The 19,704-nt window shown below is 32.3% G+C and overlaps 3 protein-coding genes and 1 long non-coding RNA gene across 5 annotated transcripts in view; 3 read left to right on the plus strand and 1 right to left on the minus strand.

Moving 5' to 3' along the window:
- Positions 1 to 244: 244 nt before the first annotated feature.
- LOC111698851 (uncharacterized) lies at positions 245 to 7,276 on the plus strand. Of its 2 annotated transcripts, none has more exons than XM_023469319.1 (7): positions 245 to 467; positions 1,442 to 1,680; positions 1,908 to 2,081; positions 3,484 to 3,568; positions 5,400 to 5,445; positions 5,967 to 6,057; positions 7,106 to 7,276. In XM_023469319.1, the coding sequence occupies exons 1-7, from the start codon at positions 305 to 307 to the stop codon at positions 7,178 to 7,180; spliced, it is 873 nt and encodes a 290-aa protein (XP_023325087.1). In that variant the 5' UTR covers positions 245 to 304; the 3' UTR covers positions 7,181 to 7,276. The 2 variants fall into 2 exon arrangements, with proteins under 2 accessions (XP_023325087.1, XP_023325088.1); XM_023469320.1 differs by having other exon boundaries at positions 1,908 to 2,039.
- A 99-nt stretch (positions 7,277 to 7,375) lies between these two features.
- On the plus strand, positions 7,376 to 14,816 carry LOC111698853 (involucrin). The gene is made up of 8 exons (XM_023469321.1): positions 7,376 to 7,509; positions 9,268 to 9,346; positions 9,569 to 9,634; positions 9,938 to 9,996; positions 10,439 to 10,472; positions 10,752 to 10,807; positions 13,200 to 13,293; positions 14,334 to 14,816. The coding sequence occupies exons 1-8, from the start codon at positions 7,397 to 7,399 to the stop codon at positions 14,670 to 14,672; spliced, it is 840 nt and encodes a 279-aa protein (XP_023325089.1). The 5' UTR covers positions 7,376 to 7,396; the 3' UTR covers positions 14,673 to 14,816.
- On the minus strand, positions 14,527 to 17,303 carry LOC111698857 (uncharacterized). The gene is made up of 3 exons (XR_002764639.1): positions 17,130 to 17,303; positions 16,342 to 16,448; positions 14,527 to 14,614 (listed from the first exon to the last, which is right to left on the minus strand). It is a non-coding gene; the product is annotated as an uncharacterized LOC111698857 (long non-coding RNA).
- A 1,081-nt stretch (positions 17,304 to 18,384) lies between these two features.
- The window catches only part of LOC111698859 (longitudinals lacking protein, isoforms H/M/V), a 6,964-nt gene continuing 5,644 nt past the window's right edge, over positions 18,385 to 19,704 (plus strand). Inside the window, exon 1 of the mRNA XM_023469325.1 lies at positions 18,385 to 18,493. The gene's annotated coding sequence lies outside the window, so the exon portion shown is untranslated. The remainder of the gene's footprint in view (positions 18,494 to 19,704) is intronic.

A 19,704-nucleotide genomic window follows, 5' to 3' on the forward strand; every position in this document is an offset into this window, starting at 1 on the left:
TTGCGCTAAACCCTACTGGATCAACATTGAGGAAGATATCATCGGTTTTCTTTCTTGAAAAGATGCATTTTTCTAATTTCATTAACTCCTCCGGTGTATAAGTCCACGAGTCATTTTTAAAAAGAACCGCAATTTGAAGCAATGAATTTTCAACTAGAAAAATTAGAATACCTGCATTGTGAGTCAGACATGCCACTTGATAAGTTGAGGGACAATTGAAACTATGACTGCAGTCCATATAGCTAAGACTTTCTGACAATGGAAGCAAATATCAATTTAATATAATGTATATTTCCAAGAGAAAATGGCAGAGGAAGAGATGATGATGAGTCCTGAGGACGCGAGTAAACTCCCTTCCTTCCACGATACCTTCTCCGGGTCCCCACAACTAGTGAATACACCTCTACGCTTCAACGATACTGGAGCAGTGTCTTCTCCCAGCTCTGATAGTAGCCACGGTATTCAAGGTAAGATAAAATATTTAATCATTTTGAAAAAAGAGGATGCACTGTTCCTCAATAAGGATTTAAAAAGGAAACATTTCTTTAATTCAATGATAATTTAATATTTTTTTGTGGATCTAAAAAGATCTATATAGATGGAGGAAGGGGAAAAGAAAACTTTTATTGTATTACTTGGCAAGTATTGGGGTTGTAGGCGATTATATCAATACCATGAAGACGACTTTCGAATTCAATTTTGATTTATATCAAGCTATTAAAAGGCATGGATACACAGAAACATAGAAGTCAAGAGAGGCTGTCATTTTAATAAGTTTCTCTTTGATTAATTGTAAACTTGAAATTCAAAAAAGGTTGTTAACAATCAAAACTTAAATTCAAAATTCGTCTTCATTGTATTGATCGCTTACCAATGTATGATTTAATGCGGGTTATTTTGCCACAAGCTTAAATCTTATCCTTATATCTTTGTAACATGATATTGTAACTATAAACCTTTGATATTTCAAATTAAATTATTTGATTTAACAGAATATTCATAGTTTGAAATATCTAAGGTCTACAAAATTGGTTGCAAAGATAAAGGGATTAGAAAATCAAAGTTTGTGACAAGACCCGCCCAAAAACAGAACCTCTTTTAACTTTTAACATTCCTCGTTTTCTTTTTCCTTTTTTTGCAGTATATACTTATTCTTTTATGGTTATGTTTAAGTAAATCTGGTTGTTGACGCCATTCTGAAGAGTTACAATTCTAAAATTGTTTTGATGAAAAAAAATTTTTTTTGGTAAAAGCCATTGTCTTCATCCCATTTACATATTTGATTCTATTTTGTTCACAATTTATACATTTTATCCAGAGTTATTCAAAGATTTCTATTTTTAGTTCATCCTATTTTGAATACCCATGTTTACTTAAAAAAACTTTTTCAATTTCAAACTGCATCTATCTAATATTAAATAAGTAAAAAAATATTTTTCAGATTCCGGAAATTATTTTGGGATGAACCTATCTACTCCTATGTCTGGGGTTTTATATACTAAACCGACACATGTCTTTTCAACTCCGATCTCTGGTGGACAGCAACTAATCAGTTCCTTGACTGATCTGAGTCCTATCGGAGCAAATGACTTTGGTCACGCAACCCAGGCAGCTGCTGGTAGTATTCGGTTTCAAAAATACTGGTCTGTTGAGAATCCGGCTCAAAAGTATTTATCTGAGGTTATTTTTCATGTTTTTAAAAGATTGTCAACCTTATTTAAAGTTTATCACCACATTCTTTTTGCTATCCCTTTTGCTATGCCAATCAGGAGGAAAACCTTGCAATCTTTTGTCTAATTCTCATTTTTCTTCTAAAGGTTGGAAAATCAACCCCCGGCCCCTTGGAAAAAATGCTTAGTACGTATCTCTCACAATATGAATAATATGGTAACAACTTTGTGTAATAGAACCGTCTTGGATCAGAAAACATGGAAACCAGCTCTTACGGAGCCCCGAGTCAGGAGGATCTGACTAACCTGGTTTCAATGAATCCGAGCCTGTATGATGGAACCTACCAGGAGCAGTACACCGAACCTGTAGTAAGTGTTGACATGTCACAGAACTACTTCTCCCACCAACAGGTTTGTTAAAGTGACTGTCGAAGTGGCATTAGCGATTCACATCGGTTACCTTGAAACATTTGTTTGATTAAAAAATATTCTCGTTTATATAAAAATTGATAATTTCAAATCTTGATTTTGCTTTTAATTGGAATTGCGTCTTAGTCACAACTCTAATTTTCTAATTCCTGTTTCTTTCCAACCCAATGTCGTAGACCTTAGATATTTCAAACTATTAATTATGTTTGATCAAATGATCTCAGTTTGAACTATCAAAGGGTTACATCATCAGGTTGCAAATATATACAGGGATTAAAAAATGTAAGTTTGTGACAAAGACTCAATTCCTTTTGTGCCACAAAGACAAAGTACAAAATTTTCAAAATTTAATTCTTAAGATGGAAGAACTACGATTGCATCCCCATTCTTGCTTATTTTAAGATTTAAAGGGTACCGTTGTAAATTGGAAATGCCACTCCTTTTTTAAACGGAAGGTCACTTAAAATCACGTCTACATACAGTCCCTTTCAGGCAAATAACTGAACGATCCCTTCATCATGACATTTCGAGTTTTTTCCCCAAATACTGAGCAGTCTTGGTCTTTGACATTCATGTCAGAAGCTGGTTTCCCCAATACTGAGCAGTCTTGGTCTTTGACATTCATGTCAGAAGCTGGTTTCCCCAATACTGAGCAGTCTTTGACATTCATGTCAGAAGTTGGTTTCCCCAAATATTGAGCAGTCTTGGTCTTTGACATTCATGTCAGATGCTGGTTTTCCGTCATTTTAAGCAAGTCAACCCTCTAACTAAATTTTTTATTTTATCTAATTATGATGTATAATGCCAGTTTTCTTATTATTCTGTTTCTATTCAAGGAGGAAATTAGTTATTAGTTCCAATTTTACTGTAAGACTAGATTGGGAACCACCAAACAATCCACTTCACTTAGATTTTTTCAACTTTTCAAATTTAAACCAAGCTAATTCCCCAATCAAAATTTGAGGCAAATCGGTCAAGAGGTTCCTAAGTTGTGAGCAGACATGCAAACTAACAAACAAACAGACACCAAAACAGAGATAACCAAATAGATTATCATGTACAATAGGTGGCAACAGAGAAATGTCCCAATTATACATGACGTCACAAGCGTCAAATATAACAAGGAAGACAACATTTTCTCCCATTAGTTGACATTGTTTTCCAAGATTAAATAAAAAAGTGTAAAACAGAAAAAAATGAACACAAAATTGCACTTATTTTATCATTACTATTATCATACAATTTTGTCGGGCACATATAACTGTTGACACTTGTGACGTAACAATTCAATTGTACTGAGAGTGTTCAAATTCTACGTTGCCCTCTATTGTAATTGATAATCTATTTTAAGATAACTACTTTATATATAAAGATGTATGTTTAGAGTATGATGATTATGAATAAGGAGGAAAGTTTTGGATCTGGTCCTGATCTCGCGTCTCCATCAAACCCGGCGAAACCCCATAAAGGGATTGTATACGCATTTCTTCATCTATTTGAAAGTACAGAAAATACTCAAATGTTTGGTATTAGGAACACTGTTAAGTTAATCTTAGCTTAAAGATGTCCTTATGGGACAGAATCATCGACACTTTTTCGCCACATAATCATGGAATTTCGTAAATATTTAAAATACTTTATCCCTTCAGACTAGGCAGAAGATAAAGGTCAAATTAATGCAACATCACTGGCATGGCTTTTTGTCCTCGTAGCTCTATTAGTTTTGATTTTATGAAGTATATAATAAAAAGCAAAGGAATTATCAATTAAGCCTTATAAAATCAAATACACATTTTAAGATAGAAATAAAAAAAGGTTTTGAACACCCACATACTACCCGTCCTTGTCTTGTACACGATATGCTACATAGTAACTTTAATACTCCGGCAGTTTGTATCAAGGTTGTAATGCAAGGAAAGTTAATTGCTGTCGCGTATACTCTGCGTACATATTGAAACCAGTTCTCTCTGGTCGGAATTTGTAAACAAGAATAGATGCATCAGTGTTCGTTTAGTATCCGAGGAGATTAAAAGCATTATATTTTGATAATTTTGATAATTCACATAATAGTTTCCTATGACCAGAATATTTCATTGATTTTTTATGTGAAAAATGGATCCTATGTCAGGCTTTGACATCCGTCTTGTGTTTACATCACCGCCCTGAGACAGTACACTGCAGTACAAAAGATGCGTACACTTCTGAAATAACTTTCCTTGCATTACATCCTTGGTTTGTATCATCCTTCTTTAAATATGAAATAACAAAGTCACGTATACAATCCCTTCAATAATATAGAGGAAAGCACATTTTTACAATCAATTTAACCTTATCGTAGATTTGGCAAACACTAATTGGTCTAGAAATTTAATATTGCAAAATAGGTTGTCACACCACTCAAATCTATATTATAAAGCTCTTTGCTTATATGTAAATATTAGGCTTTCAGGGGGCTTCGCGCCGATCTTCTATTTCAATTGTGAACATGTTCTCTTGGTATACATTGTAAAACAATAACAAAAAAGTTCGCGGATTTGATAAACAAAAATCGTGGATTTTTTAAATTTAATGAAAATGGAAGTTTGTAGGAGGCTAATTTTTGAAATTTTTATCATTCATAAACCTCCCCTGGGGTCATCCGATGTCCCACACAAAATTTGGGCCCGATCAGTTCAGCCGTTTTGACGTTTATTGAATACATACAAACAGACAAGCAAAGTAAATATATAGAAATATTAGCTGGAACCAAATTGTATAGAGAACCCATTGGTACCCAGGGAGTGAACTAGGAAATAACAAATTTGGATTTTTAAAATTCCACGGGCAACGCCGGGAGCTTTAGCTAACATCGTGATGTAATACAAATCGCGGGAAAACGATGGGAGTAACTATGAGTAATAATATAAACTAGGGCAACGCTGGATTTTCCAGCTAGTATCTTTGTAAAATAAAATGCGTGTTAATTTTTCTCATTGAAAAATATTACGAATAGCACTAAAACTTCAATCAAGGCGATTGCCCCCCCACACACAAAAAAAAATTAATGAATTGTTAAAACGGAGAAATGTTATTTCTATGGAAACACAATCCATGTTTTGATTCAAGAAGATTTGTCCCACGGGGGGTTAAAAAACATTAGACGGACAATTATCAAATATTTTTGTTATTTACTATGTCATTGGGTTTGAGGGGTTAGTAGAAAGGGGATGTCACAGAGTAAGCGGGAGTTCACCGAAATTTACAGACAAGCAATTTTTAAAACTTGATTTATTTTAAATTATATAAACTGTGCTTGAATACAGGTTCATGTTGCGGTTAAATCTGCTCCTATACACCCGAAGAAAAGGTTGGATATCTTAATATTTTTTTTTAAATAAAAAATCTAAATATTTTTGTAAGTTTGTATTATTCCCGGGAAAAGGAAATGACCATCATATTTTTGTATTTTTCCTATACAATGAATGTCTTTGTACAGGGTTTTTAATTTTTGTAAATAATTTTTTTATTTATTTATCATATTGTGTGTATACTATTCCTAATAAAGCTTGAATGTATGTGTGTATTGCACACTTATTTATCCTCAATACTTAGCTGCAATATTACAAATTTCGGATTTTTTGTGTATCATGTCAATTTCTCATATTAAGGTTCCTACGTAACAACTTCGTCTGTACAGGAACTGAGATTTTGCCACAAACTCTATTTATTTGCAACATAAAGTAGTCACCTTTGATATTTCAAATTTAATTATCAAAGATTTACAGCATTATTTTGCAAAGAATATGGATTTAAGTTTGGGACAAAAACTGGTATAGATTTAATCAGATCGATTTGTATTGTTATTACCTTCAGAAATTCTATGTTTAGGAAAAGAGAATATCTGTGTATGTTTTGTCCTCTGGAGAATGGTGACCTAGGTTCCTCGAAGCTTCTGGTTGAGCACTTTAGATCTCATTTGGTAAAGTACAATCAATAACCTTGTCGGACACGATAAACAAATCCTAACTTGTAAGATTTTTGATGATCTGTGTCTCAAGTAAAGAAAGATAATGTCCTCATTTATAATGTTTTTATTTTTAGACATTTTTTCATCTCAGAAAATAGTCTTTTGTTAGTGATTTTATTAAAGAAGTTAATTTTATGTATTGAATATTAAACAGATTTATTTTGGCAGAAAAATATGATTTAGCTATTGATAGAAATTACAACCAACATAAAAAATGTGCTTTTAAAAAAAATTAATTCACATATTGGTAATTTTATCTAATTTGATTTCGGGGCTACAAGTCCTACAAGAGAGGTAGTATAACTATCCGTACAGCTATGTGAACACGATGTAAGTTAAGAAGAAAAGCGTAAAATACGAAATCATAACATTCAAAAATTATTATTAACGTTATCATATTTTCATGATATTTGTCTTTGCATACTGCATAGGATTTAATTGCATCAGCACTTTTTGCTATCTGGATCTGGATCCGGATCCAGGTTATAAACATTAACTGATTTTTTTTTACAAAACAAGAATTTTTAAACTATTTTCTTATTTTTTTCGCTTTTTTATGCTAAAACATAAGTAACTTTTTTTATAATCTCTCTTCTTTCATTAGTTCAAATTTGTGTTTTGAGAGCAGCAAGGTTTTTTTTTACAGTTTTTGGTTGATATTTTGACCCGAACATCCGGATCCTGATTCAGAAGCCAAAATGTTTTCAATAAATTTGTATTTGCCGGATTCAGATATAGATTCGCATAATCTGCATCAGAAAAATGAATCCCACGTACTTGATGATATTTTATTTTTTACAGTTTACTTTGTTCGGCCATGCAAACGTGTCTTCAAATGTCTGTATTAGAAATTATTTAAAATGTTACCAGCTAATGAGAGACATTAGTTCCTTAATTTCTTTATTTTAAGTTTATTATATTCTTTATTTCAAGTTTATTATATTCTTTATTTCAAGTTTATTATATTCTTTATTTCAAGTTTATCATATTCTCTCTTTAGAACAATCTCCTGGAGGATGAGAAGAAGCCGGACAGAAAGAAAAAGGAGAAAAAGAGTAAACACAGATCAAAATAATTATGCTGAAGTTTTTGTTTACGGTTTTCTAAATACTAGTATCTGTATACTAGAGAATAAAAGAAAAATTAAATAAAAATTACAATTGGGAAGAAATATAAGTTTTAATTTCTAAATTAAATACTCCCATAGTTACCTGTAAATGTTTAATGCATGCTTTGTAGAACTACTTAAACACCAACTAGCCATTTTTTAAAACTTTTTTCAGATTGAAATATGTCAGAGCACGAGTTTTTGTTAAAAAGGTTTGCTTGTATTGACGAGGCTGGAGAAAATGAAGTTCTAGAAGATGATAAAGATCTATTCTTTACTGTTCTAATCCTTCAAAGGTGAAATTACAGTGAATACAGTGATAACCATAAAACTCTGAAATAGGAAGAAGGCTTTTAGAATCAAGTTATAACTTTAAAAATTCCAATCAGCATGAGACACAGCAACTGTGCGGTGTAAACAGACCCATTTTCACTTAATTAGTGATTTAAGAACTGTCTTGTAAAATTATTTTCTTTGTAACAACATCAAATACACTATAAATTGTTATAATATCGTCTTCTTATTCCATTGTTTTCTGATTATCACTGTATATTTTTCCAAGGCAGTACAAGAGCCGTTTTAAGGCATGAATTTTGTAACATGGCAAATGTGCTGAAGGGTCAAGCGCCGATACAAGCAAACGAAGCATAAACAAAAAGTGAGTCAGTGGTTTGGGTGTAATAACATTTTTTTTAAAGAAAAAATACTTAATATACTAGCTCCAGATTGGACTAGGAACTGATGAAGATTGAATCCTAGTTGTCAGGTTTACTAATCTACTTCAGATTGGACCAGGAACTGATGAAGATTGTTTCCTAGTTGTCAGGTTTACCAATCTACTCCAGATTGGACCAGGAACAAATGAAGATTGTATCCTGGTTGTCAGGTTTACTAATCTACTCCAGATTAGACCAGGAACTGATGAAGATTGTATCCTAGTTGTTAGGTTTACTAATCTACTCCAGATTAAACCAAAACTAATGAAGATTGTATCCTAGTTGTTTAGGTTTACTAATCTACTCCAAATTAGACCAGGAACTGATGAAGATTGTATCATAGTTGTTAGATTTACTGATCTACTTCAGATTAGACCAGGAACTGATGAAGATTGTATCCTAGTTGTTAGGTTTACTAATCTACTCCGGATTAGTCCAGGAACTGATAAAGATTGTATCCTAGTTGTTAGGTTTACTAATCTACTCCAGATTAGACCAAAACTAATGAAGATTGTATCCTAGTTGTTAAGTTTACTAATCTACTCCAGATTAGACCAGGAACTGATGAAGATTGTATCCTAGTTGTCAGGTTTACTAATCTACTCCAGATTAGACCAGAAACTGATGAAGATTGTATCCTAGTTGTCAGGTTTACAAATCTACTCCAGATTGGACCAGGAACAAATGAAGATTGTATCATAGTTGTTAGGTTTACTAATCTACTCCAGATTAGACCAGGAACTGATAAAGATTTATCCTAGTTGCTAGGTTTACTAATCTACTCCAGATTAGACCAGGAACTAATGAAGATTGTATCCTAGTTGTTAGGTTTACTAATCTACTCTTTGTTCAGGCCAGGAACTGATGAAGATTGTATCCTAGTTGTCAGGTTTACTAATCTACTCCAGGTTGGACCAGGAACTGATGAAGATTGTATCCTAGTTGTTAGGTTTACTAATCTACTCTTTGTTCAGGCCAGGAACTGATGAAGATTGTATCCTAGTTGTTACAGGTTTACTAATCTACTCCAGGTTGGACCAGGAACTGATGAAGATTGTATCCTAGTTGTTAGGTTTACTAATCTACTCTTTGTTCAGGCCAGGAACTGATGAAGATTGTATCCTAGTTGTTAGGTTTACTAATCTACTCCAGATTAGACCAAGAACTGATTAAGAGTGTATCCTAGTTGTTAGGTTTACTAATCTACTCATGATTAGACCAGGAACTGATGAAGATTGTATCATAGTGTTAGATTTACTGATCTACTCTTTGTTCAGGCCAGGAACTGATGAAGATTGTATCCTAGTTGTTAGGTTTACTAATCTACTCTTTGTTCAGGCCAGGAACTCACGATGAAAGTGTGATCCTAGTTGTCAGGCTTACAAATCTTCTATTGATCCTTATGGATATTACAGAGGCAAGAATTTAACTTTACCCTAAAATTTTTTTTAATCTTTCAAAGGGTCGNAGTTAGTTTTAATGCAGATGAATATACTTTAAAATATTGGTCATCAATTGCCAAGTTATTCTTCTTTTTTAATATTTTTGACTCAAAAAATCATTATATCCCAATTCAGCGAGAGAATTAAACCTAATAGATCCTTTTCCTACGGACAATCATTAATTACGTTTTTTACAGTGTTCAGTGGATTTCGTTATGACAGCATCATGTGAAGTTGTTGTATCTTCAACTACACCGCGAAAGGTAAACTAATTATCTGTTCAACGACGACCTCAATAACTTCAGGTCGTCATTGAATTCTCATCTTTCATGATTAGTATATCTATAAACCATTCAATTCAGTATGCAGAACTGTACGTACGTTTGGAACACTTAGAGGTTTAAAGTAATGTTTAAAAATTGTTAAATGAATTAACCCGTTTTTATCTTTATCTTATCTCTTGAAATTATATTCAAGCTTCGTCAACCATTTTTTACGGAAAATCTTTTTAATTAAAGATATTTTTCTTTCTAATAAACATTTCATCGATTATTTTGTTAATTCAGGAGTTTTGGTTGCAGTTTAGTGAAACCGAAATACCTCGGGTTCTCCGGGTCCTTAACCAGTAATCATCAATTCTTATCAGTTTTAAAGAGATCTTATTTTTTATCATCATTTTGATCCAGATCTTAGTTTATATCATCAGTTTTATCCAGATCTTTTTATATCATAATATAATATTTCAAACTTACACTATATATTTGATCTAACAGAATTCATAGTTTAAAATATCAATGCACTACGACATCGGGTTGCTAAGATAAAGGGGGGAAACAGTTAAGAGTTTGTAACAAAAACCCATTTCCTTTCCAGTTTTTTGTATCAAATCTCTTTTCTAGAGGGAAAAAGAACTTCTTACAATTACAATCCCCTTTCCCTTCCCCACCTGATCAAGTGATGGTTTTAGAAACAAACATTCTAGACTTTATCGACATTTTTTCATTAGTTCAGAAACCTGAGTTTCTAACATCTAAAATTTATTTGAATTGATGAGTGTTAACATATAGTGTTCAAAAGATGCCTGCAAGGGTAGATTTCAAGGTTAGAAATTTTTACATATTTATCGAAAAAATTACAGATAATAATTCAAGTTTTTGTTATTCTTAGAATTAAAATATTACTTGTTTTGTAATATGAGACATTATTGTAACATAAATGTCAAACAATGTTAAAAAAATAAGACTATATAATGTTTAATTGTTAATTTTAAAATAGTATATTCACTAATTAAGTTTTTCCTCTGTTAGTAATTTTTTGCTGTTGCAATCTTTAGGTTGCAAATTTAGTTTTTTTATATTCAAAATCTTTTATTTGTTTCAGGGAGTCCTATATGTAGATGCAAACTGGCAAAATGAGCGGATCTTGGAATGTCTAAGGTATAAAAAACTTTTTTGCACAGTTTATGGATTAGAACCAAATCCAAACCAACCTATCTACTCTGATTACAGATTTATACATCATACAAGAGTTTTTTGTGCTTTCAATATAACTTATCAATATCAATATTTTTTTCAATTTATTATGATTATTATTTAATAAGTTGAAATCTGAACGAAATTTTTAATATCTCCGTAAATTTGACATCACTGAAAAGGCAGACCACATTTTGGAAATGCCAGGACTGGGGAATTTTGTGATTGTAATTCTAGAATATTACTTCTAGAAATATGTTAAAGAAAGTGCAATGCCGTGATTTAAAAACTACTCTAAAGATAAAAGACGATCTACTTCCTACTGTCAAGTTTCGTTGTACGAGTTGTACAATGTACAGTGTACACCATGAGTGCAGACAAACATTTTTCTTTGAAATAATAATAATCTAGTTTTTGCTGGTTCAAACCTGTCACGTTTAATTATTAATACTCCAGATGCAGCTAAGAGAATTTTGCTGTTATAGTGTACTTAATTTGACATTTAAAGAATTGTTCAGATATTAGTAAATTGGAGCGTAGAGGTTTCTAACCGGCCTGAAGCTGCTTGGTTAGCTTAGATTAGTTAAAGTTGATTAATTTTCACTATGGGAATTATAAAATGATGAATAGTTAGATATGGATAATATCTCTTAGTTTTTTTCAAGAAAAAAAAACAAAAAAGGGTCCCAAAGTTTTCGTCTGATTTTTAACACAAGTTTTTTAATCCCGAAATAAACTATGGACCAGTTAAATATATGTCATGACAATAAGTGTAATTTCCACTTTTAAAGGAATTAAGTCTGCACAAACTCTAATATTATCTTTGCAAACCAATGGCGTATACCTTCTCAGACTATGTCCTAATAGATCAAATGATCTTGAAATATCATAGGTTTGCACCATCAGGTTGCAATGATAAAGGAATTATATAATTTGAGTTTTTTTCTAAGAGTCATTTCCTTAATAATTAATAGTTTAGTTGGCATTCTGTAGATATGTTATCGTAAATGCGTGTTAAGTTGTGTTCTGGTTCTATCCTTGCAATTTAATTTCTGTTTATCATCCTACATTAGTCGGCCATTTTAATCATGCAGCAGTTCACACAACTTTTACAATTCGATGATGGTGATGGACCAAACCTCTATAGAGTAAATAAAGTAGATGTTAGTTCCACATTTGATTGAAAATATATTTCACGGTCTGGGTTGACCCTCGTCAGTTCTAACGATATAATAACCATTAAAATCAAATCATGAAAAAAAGATAATTTGCAAATATTTACTTTTGAAAGAATGTTTCACACAACTTCACCACAAATGATAAATAATACTCAAGGCAGGACCTGTCAACTTCTAATATAAAGGTTGTAAAATGCATCATAAGCAGGAAGGTCAAAGAGTACAACTAGTATCATTTATCCAGTTGGAAACGTTGGATTGGTTTGTTTGCAGTAGAATTAGAAATATTGCATAAAAATTGCGTAACGTTTAATCGCCATGACACTTGTTATACCTTTCTAGCTGTCAAAATAATTATGAATGATGACAAACACTGATTACGATTATATAGAAATGCAGAGATCCTTTAGTTCTTGAGATAATTGTTCATATCACTTCACCGCCGTCACTGCAACCCAAGATGAGCACGCTCTCAAGTAAAAGTTGTGTATGTAAAGCCAAAGGCCCTTTAAAGTCGAAGCTGTCTAAAAACTAAAAGTGATGAATTACTTTAGAGTTGTTCAGTGCCGTGCAAACTTCATTTGGCATAGTCCAACACACCAAATATACCTGTCAAGGGTTAAAGAATTCAAATAAGAATATTACGTTTTCGCAGAATTTAAACATTGACTTTCGTCATTTCGATAAAAAGTAACAAAACTTTCTATTTAGCTGCAAACATTTACAGAGATTGTCTAATGTTATCATCACAATAGAGTGTCTTTAACCTGTGGGACCCTGGAACTCCTTCTGAATAATGATATCATTTGACCTAGATACCTTTTAATGTCGATCAAACTACTTTTGGTCTGTACGTTTTAAACAAAATGCAGTCTGAGTTTACTTCTAAAAATGTTATGCAACAGAAATAATAAATAAAACTTGGTCCTACTTGAGCTGAATTCGTTTATATTTCTCATAAAAAATGTAGTACACTATTTGTAAGTAAACTTGCTTACAGTCACTAGTTAAATTAGGACGAACATAAGCGCTTAGTTTTTTTTTATATACAGGGTGTCCATTTGCAACATCATATTTGATTGTGCTTGGATCTAAATTGTGGAATTTCCTGGTCGATTTTCCTTAGCGATGGAGAAATTCAATTTTTAGTTGATTTTGAATGTTCTAATTTAATTAAGGATGGTGCTAGAGGACAAGGATGGTTCCGAAGAATATGATAAACCTGTAAGCAGAGAACTTATAGATTATGTAAAATCTTGTATCAGACACCAGGTATAGAGAGGAGATAGTTAGAAATAAATCTAATTTGATGAAATTGTGGAAGGAATGTAAATAAACTCATATTTATATTCATATTCAATAGATAAACTAAGAGCCAATGATTACGATGAGACATGTTTAGGACGTCACAAAACTCTTTTGACTTGACGATCTGAAGATTAATGTTCTGCCCAGTGCTTAGGATCCATTTAAATTTGATGCGGATCCGGACCCGCCTTGAAAAAAATGGATCCGGATCCAGGTCATTTTTTAAAGATTTACTGATTTTTTTTCGCTTATTTTTATCCTAAAACTTGATGAACCATTTATAAATGAGGAAATTTTTATACTCTCTCTTTTTTTTCAAAAGTTCAGATTTGGGTTTTAGCAGTAAAAAGTTTTTTTTGTAGTTTTTGGTTGATAATTTACCCCTTGGATCCGGATCCGGATCCAGGAAGCCAAAATCTTGCGGATCCAACGGATCCGGATCCTAAGCACTGGTTCTGCCGTCTATATGATTGCAGGGAACCAGAAATGTATGAAGGAAAAATAAACTCTGTATGTATCTGAAGTCTCAACTACTGGTGGGTAACCCTACATCCGCAAAGTTATTCAAGATTTTATTTTAAATCAAAAATCAAAACTTTGTACCTTACTGCTTACATACAGGGTTACCCACTAAGGATAAGACTTCAAAGACGACGGAACGGAATTTCTACTGTGTTTCCTTACATTCATGATACCCTGTAGTTGTAAACTTGTTTGTTTCTATGCCAAATTATTAATACGCCGAAAAAGTCCTTATATAAGTCAGAAACTTAATATAACCTCGAAATTCTCGAAATTGTCTTTAGTATCGAATTTCAGGTCGTCTTTATATTCTCATATTGTGTGGATAACGCCCTGTAGATACATAAAATAAGAAGAATAATTTCAGTTAGAGAAGTAAAAATCAGTGAATTTATTTTTTTAAATTGTTTTTATTATGAAATCTAAAACTGTATCAAAGGAAAATAGTTCCTTTAAATTGACTGTATTTTCACTTTTTTTAGGGAGTATTTAATAAGAGTCGGGATAAAATGAACCAATCTACTTCTATCTGGGAGGTGGAAGATCTGGATGAGTTTGCGGAGAAAGAATCCCAGGAGTTGATCCTGGACCAGGAGCAGGAGTTGAACCTGTACCAGGAGCAGGAGTTGAACCTGGGCCAGAAGCAGGAGTTGAACCTGGGTCAGAAGCAGGAGTTGAACCTGGGCCAGAAGCAGGAGTTGAACCTGGACCAGGAGCAACAGTTGAACCTGGACCAGGAGCAGGAGCTGAACCCGGAGAAAAACTACGATGAAAAGAACATGATGAGTGATTATTTTGATATATACAGTGTAGAAGAATGATTAGATTGGTTAGTGATGTAACAGACTAAATTAATACAAATGTACAAATGTACGTATATCATATTTTAGATGTAATCATTGTTTCAGAATTAAATTGTTTAGTTTGACACTATTTTGATTTTAAATATAAAAATGAAGGATTTCTAACATGTAGAATAAAGATAAATGAAAGTTTGAATCGATGAAGAATCGTGCATTTCATTACTTTCAGGAAATTCGAGCTTTTATGTAGTGAAATAACATTTAAGTTTGGGAGAAATAATGGAATTGAGCCATGCCGCAAATTCTGTTTTTATAATCCCTATCTTCGTAAATCTTGTATGAATTCTGAAATCAAATAATCCAAGTTTGAAAATCATAGATATCATGGCTTGAAACTAAAGAATATGGATTAGATATTCTTCAATCTTTAAGCAAACATTTTCAAATCAAAATGGACGGATTTGTCGTGTAAAAAAATATGATTTCTTGCATTGGTTCAGATTATTTTTAACTGTTCCAAATATCTGATTTTAATCCGAAAAACTATTTAATTTTGTCTCACTGCACTGAAATCTCTGTAATTTAACTCTCGCCGTTTATTTTTAAAATCATTTACTTAACCATACAATTATAGGAAAGCTGACGTAATTTGCAGATTGTAGATTGTAGAAACTCTGTAAATCCCAATTGATTAGAGAGAAGAGCTTGCTGAGCAGTCCTACTACCGGCACACACACTTAACTAATCTCATAAAAACAGGTTTGTACCCTCAAATGGGTTAATTTTTTAACTTTCACAGTAATAGGACTTCACAAATTAGAGAAAATAATTATTATAATTCTTACTTTAGCTTGTTAAAAAACCTGTTCTTTGATATGGCAAAACCGGGAAATCTTTATTTGTAGAAAGATAATATTGAAAGGATTTTATAAAATCAAAGGAACTGAGTTTTTGCCGCAAACTCTGGTTTTCTGATCTCTATATTTTTGCAACCCAATGTCTTAGACCTTTAATATTTCCATCTATGAATTATGTTATCTTAAATAGTCTAAGTTTGAATTATCAGAGGTTTACATCATCACGTTGCAATGTAGAGAGATGAGAAAATTTGAGCTTGTGTCAAAAGCTCAATTTCTTACGAGGAAGCGAAATTAATATTAGAAAATCGTGTATGTAAAGCATAGTGTCGAAATATATTTCTATGTCTGTGTGTAGATATTTGTTACATATAAGCCGGCCAAACCGTACCGTTTAGAGAGAAATGTAACTAAAATATAAAAAATTTTACGCATGCTCCTCTTGGTAACAAAGGATAGGTCCCCTGCCATCAGATTAAACTTTAGCGTACACACAAAGAAGGTCTCTTTCAGCCGAGCATAAAAAGTTACTTATGCTAGTATTAAATTATACATTGAAATGGAAAACAAGGAGAGGTAACAGTAAAGTAAAAAAGATACGGCATAGAGAAACAAAGTAGATGTAATTGAATTAATTGAAACAAAGTAGATGTAATTGAATTAATTGAAACGTCTGAACAGGTTTTGATATTTAAAACACTAGACTCGGGAGCACTTCAACCGTGATTACAATTATCCCGATATCTGGTATTATTCTGGAGAATAAAGGCGAGATAAGGACGGATCTGATGGGAAGGACGAAGATACGGAGCTGGATAATGATAGTGAACCTGTTGCAGGAGGGATCTCTGTGAAGGTAGCGTGTAACAACACATTTCTGCATGGCTGATCCCATTCCAGCATTTATATATAGTACGCAGGATACTCGCTTCATTCACTGCAATACAGAATATAATCCTTATTTAATCCATGCATGAGATATACCAGGATATAATAGATAAATGAAAACTTTAGAATAAAGGAACTCAAATTTTATATTCAGATATTACTTCCTCAAACAAAGAAGGAAGAGGGAGGGCATGGGGAACTTAAAAACATAATATATTCTGTAAGTGAGATAAGTCTCATATTTGAGGGAGCAATTTTTTTTTAATTGTCGAAAGTTTAAAATCCTGCCCTGTCCTCTTGTGTAGTCCTCGAACTTTTATGGGGATCGAGGGGACTCTGAGAATGATGTTTTGTATATGAAAGGATATTCACTGTACATCAATGCTGACTAGAGGGGGATGATTATGCTAAAACTTGAATAGAACTAAATATATTTATAATATCAAACAAATATAATTTCATTTCTAAATCTTTAACATAGCGTTTGCTTCTTTTACAAGTTTTACAAAGATATTTCCTTAAAAAAACTAAAAAATTCTAATTTCTAACCTCTCTGTTACAAAATTGTTCAATTTTCTAGATCAAAACATAATATACATTTAAGACCTTAATATGGAGTCTTTATTGTTGAATTCGTCCTGTCTTGTAAACAAACTTTAACCGATAAGATTAATACACGAGCAAAATATCTTCTAGTATTAAGCTCTAAAATACAAAGGATGATTCTCACCGTGGACTGTGGTTTAATGATCTCAAGCAAAGATCGATGAGAATATTGCCAATTACTTCTTAAAAGCCAAAAGCTAAACATAAGAGCTTAATATAGTGTTACAATGTACATGTAACTACAGAAAAGCATAAATGAGTTAGAGCGGTAAAATCAAAGCCCAAGACGTTGCGACACTTCAAACTTTATAAGCAGGCTGATTCTATGTGTGCTTCAGAGACGACTGTACGGAATTTAAACTTACTGTTTCCTTATATTCATGGTACCTGCGACTATAAACAATTCTTTCTTTCTTTGTCAAATCATTAAAATAGCCATTTAAAGCAGAAAATTTAATTTAAACTTAGGATCGTAATATTTGAAGAGATTCAAGTCTTCTGTTTGGTTAACCCTTTATATTAAACCATGCCACCGATTAAATTCTTTAAACTTCTCTGATATTCAATGATAGTTAGAAATTTATATCTCTGCACATATTTTATAAGATTTCAGAAAGGCGAACGCTTATTGGAAATCCCAAAGTTAAAGGAACCGGTATTTATTTTTCAGGAAATAAATTGCAGTATAATAGCCATCAATTGGGATTTATTTTTCAGGATATATTGCAGTATAATAGCCATCAATTGGGATTTTAAGACTCCCAATTATTACCAAAAAGTATTAATAGTGTAAATTTACACTTTTAATATCAACATTCAATGCAAAAAACAGGGTTCCCATACAGGTTGTTCCAAAAAGCATCGAACTTAAGTTACATCTTTGAAATGCGAGCATATATTATTAGCGCACAATACACTCAGTATTAACATAATATCAAAACCAAGTTCAGAAATGTCAATCAGTCTTAAACAAAAATCTTAAAATTAAATATTCCATTCACATTAATAATGCGTAAGAGGTTCGTATACAGTGAAATATATAGATAAAACCTCAAATTCTTGAGCTCTGATATAGAATATGATAAAATATATTTAAAGTTTTCAAGAATATATTGAGACATCCTGCGGGGGGACAAAACAAAAACCTAAATTAATAAAACAATATCTTCAAATCATTTAAAGGTGATATTTTTCAGTTTTGTGTTTTGTCAGTGACAAGTTGTTTTAGCTCAATAAAACGATTGCGAAACAAAGCAGTTTTCCAAAAGATTGTGTTGTGTCAGAAGTATGGAAATAGGGGGGGGGGGGGGGTGTTCAACTTCCCACTTGCATAGGCGAAACTTTGTGTTGCTGTTGTGCAGGGCTGTCCCGGGGAGCCGCGCTGGGGATTCAGTCGCCACGCAAGCAGCACCAAGTTATCATCCATTACTGCTGCTGTAGGTTCTGCTGTCTCAATCTATCCTACCTAGTGGGTAGGGTTTAACAGAGGTAGGAGAGGGTATACAGAACCGTCTAAGTTCACTCTGTAATATGATCGTGTATTGCGTGTAATTAATTTGTTGTAAGTATAGTGTTTATAACGTAGAGGGAAATATTACTACTAGTTGCAGGTGGTGAACTTAATCATAGAAGCCACAGGTTGCAGGATTCAACTGCCAATAGCACTTTAGTAAGCAGTCACGTGACCCTAGTTTATCCAATAGGAGAGGGGGATTTAGTCAATAGTGAACTTGTTGCTAGATTTACATGAGGGAATATCATATGATCCTTCTCATATTTCACCTCCCCTCCCTTTTAAAACACCTGTAGATTCAAGTATGAATAATATATATATATATATATAATATATACTAAGGTTGTATTATGTATACATAGATACATACATATATATTTATATAAGTATATTGAAACACTGATACAGGAAACACCAGAGAAACATTTATATTTCAATTACAACCACATTCAATATATTAGAGATACTAAAAGATAATTCATCATAGAGCAAATCTTATAATTTGTTATTAATAATTTCTTCATGTGGTTTTCATTGTACGTTTCAATAACATTTTGATTTTATTACTAATTATAATTACCCTAAAAATACCGGGCCTCAAAACGTTTAAACTAGAAAAATTAAATATTAATATAATTAATAACTTCCTCAGACTTTCTTTTTGCACTGCGACGTTTTTAAACTGACCCAACCCTAAAATTAAAGAAATGAATTCTGTTAAGATTATTTTATTTCAGTACAGTTTTGCATACTGTTTGATTCAATCTTGAAAAAGTTCCAAGAAAAATAATATTTTATTGTGGTGTATGGTTTAGAGAATAAAGTTGCTACCATAGAGAATAGAATGTATAGAGGGGAATTTACTAGAAAAAAGTGTAAAACAAATTCCTCTCTATATATTCTATTCTCTATGGTTGCTACTCATGACTTTATAAAAGAACTGAATACCTGCAGCCTCAAATTTAATTTTAGAATTTTTTGGAACCTGATGTTGTAGACCTTAACTATATTAATAATAGATTGAAGTCGAAAATTAGATTTTGAGACACGTGTTCAGTTCCTTTTTTATAAACGATTTGTTTCAAGTGATCTTCACACATATCTACAAAGTATCCTTATTTTTTGTGTGGGACAAGATTTATGTTGAGGTTTCAGTGCTGCTCTGTGATTTATTTCTTGTTGGAGG

Source organism: Eurytemora carolleeae, unplaced genomic scaffold (genome assembly GCF_000591075.1).
Source record: "Eurytemora carolleeae unplaced genomic scaffold, Eaff_2.0 scaffold41, whole genome shotgun sequence".
Classification (NCBI taxonomy): Eukaryota; Metazoa; Arthropoda; class Copepoda; order Calanoida; family Temoridae; genus Eurytemora; species Eurytemora carolleeae.

Excerpts from the sequence above, each read along its gene's own strand:
- LOC111698851 (XM_023469319.1), top strand. The coding sequence starts at position 305 with ATGGCAGAGGAAGAGATGATGATGAGTCCTGAGGACGCGAGTAAACTC. Across the intron at positions 3,569-5,399 it reads CCCGGCGAAACCCCATAAAG|AGGTTCATGTTGCGGTTAAA; the intron begins GGATTGTATACG and ends GTGCTTGAATAC. Across the intron at positions 6,058-7,105 it reads AGCACTTTAGATCTCATTTG|AACAATCTCCTGGAGGATGA; the intron begins GTAAAGTACAAT and ends TTCTCTCTTTAG.
- LOC111698853 (XM_023469321.1), top strand. The coding sequence starts at position 7,397 with ATGTCAGAGCACGAGTTTTTGTTAAAAAGGTTTGCTTGTATTGACGAG. Across the intron at positions 7,510-9,267 it reads ACTGTTCTAATCCTTCAAAG|GCCAGGAACTCACGATGAAA; the intron begins GTGAAATTACAG and ends CTCTTTGTTCAG. Across the intron at positions 13,294-14,333 it reads AATCTTGTATCAGACACCAG|GGAGTATTTAATAAGAGTCG; the intron begins GTATAGAGAGGA and ends CACTTTTTTTAG.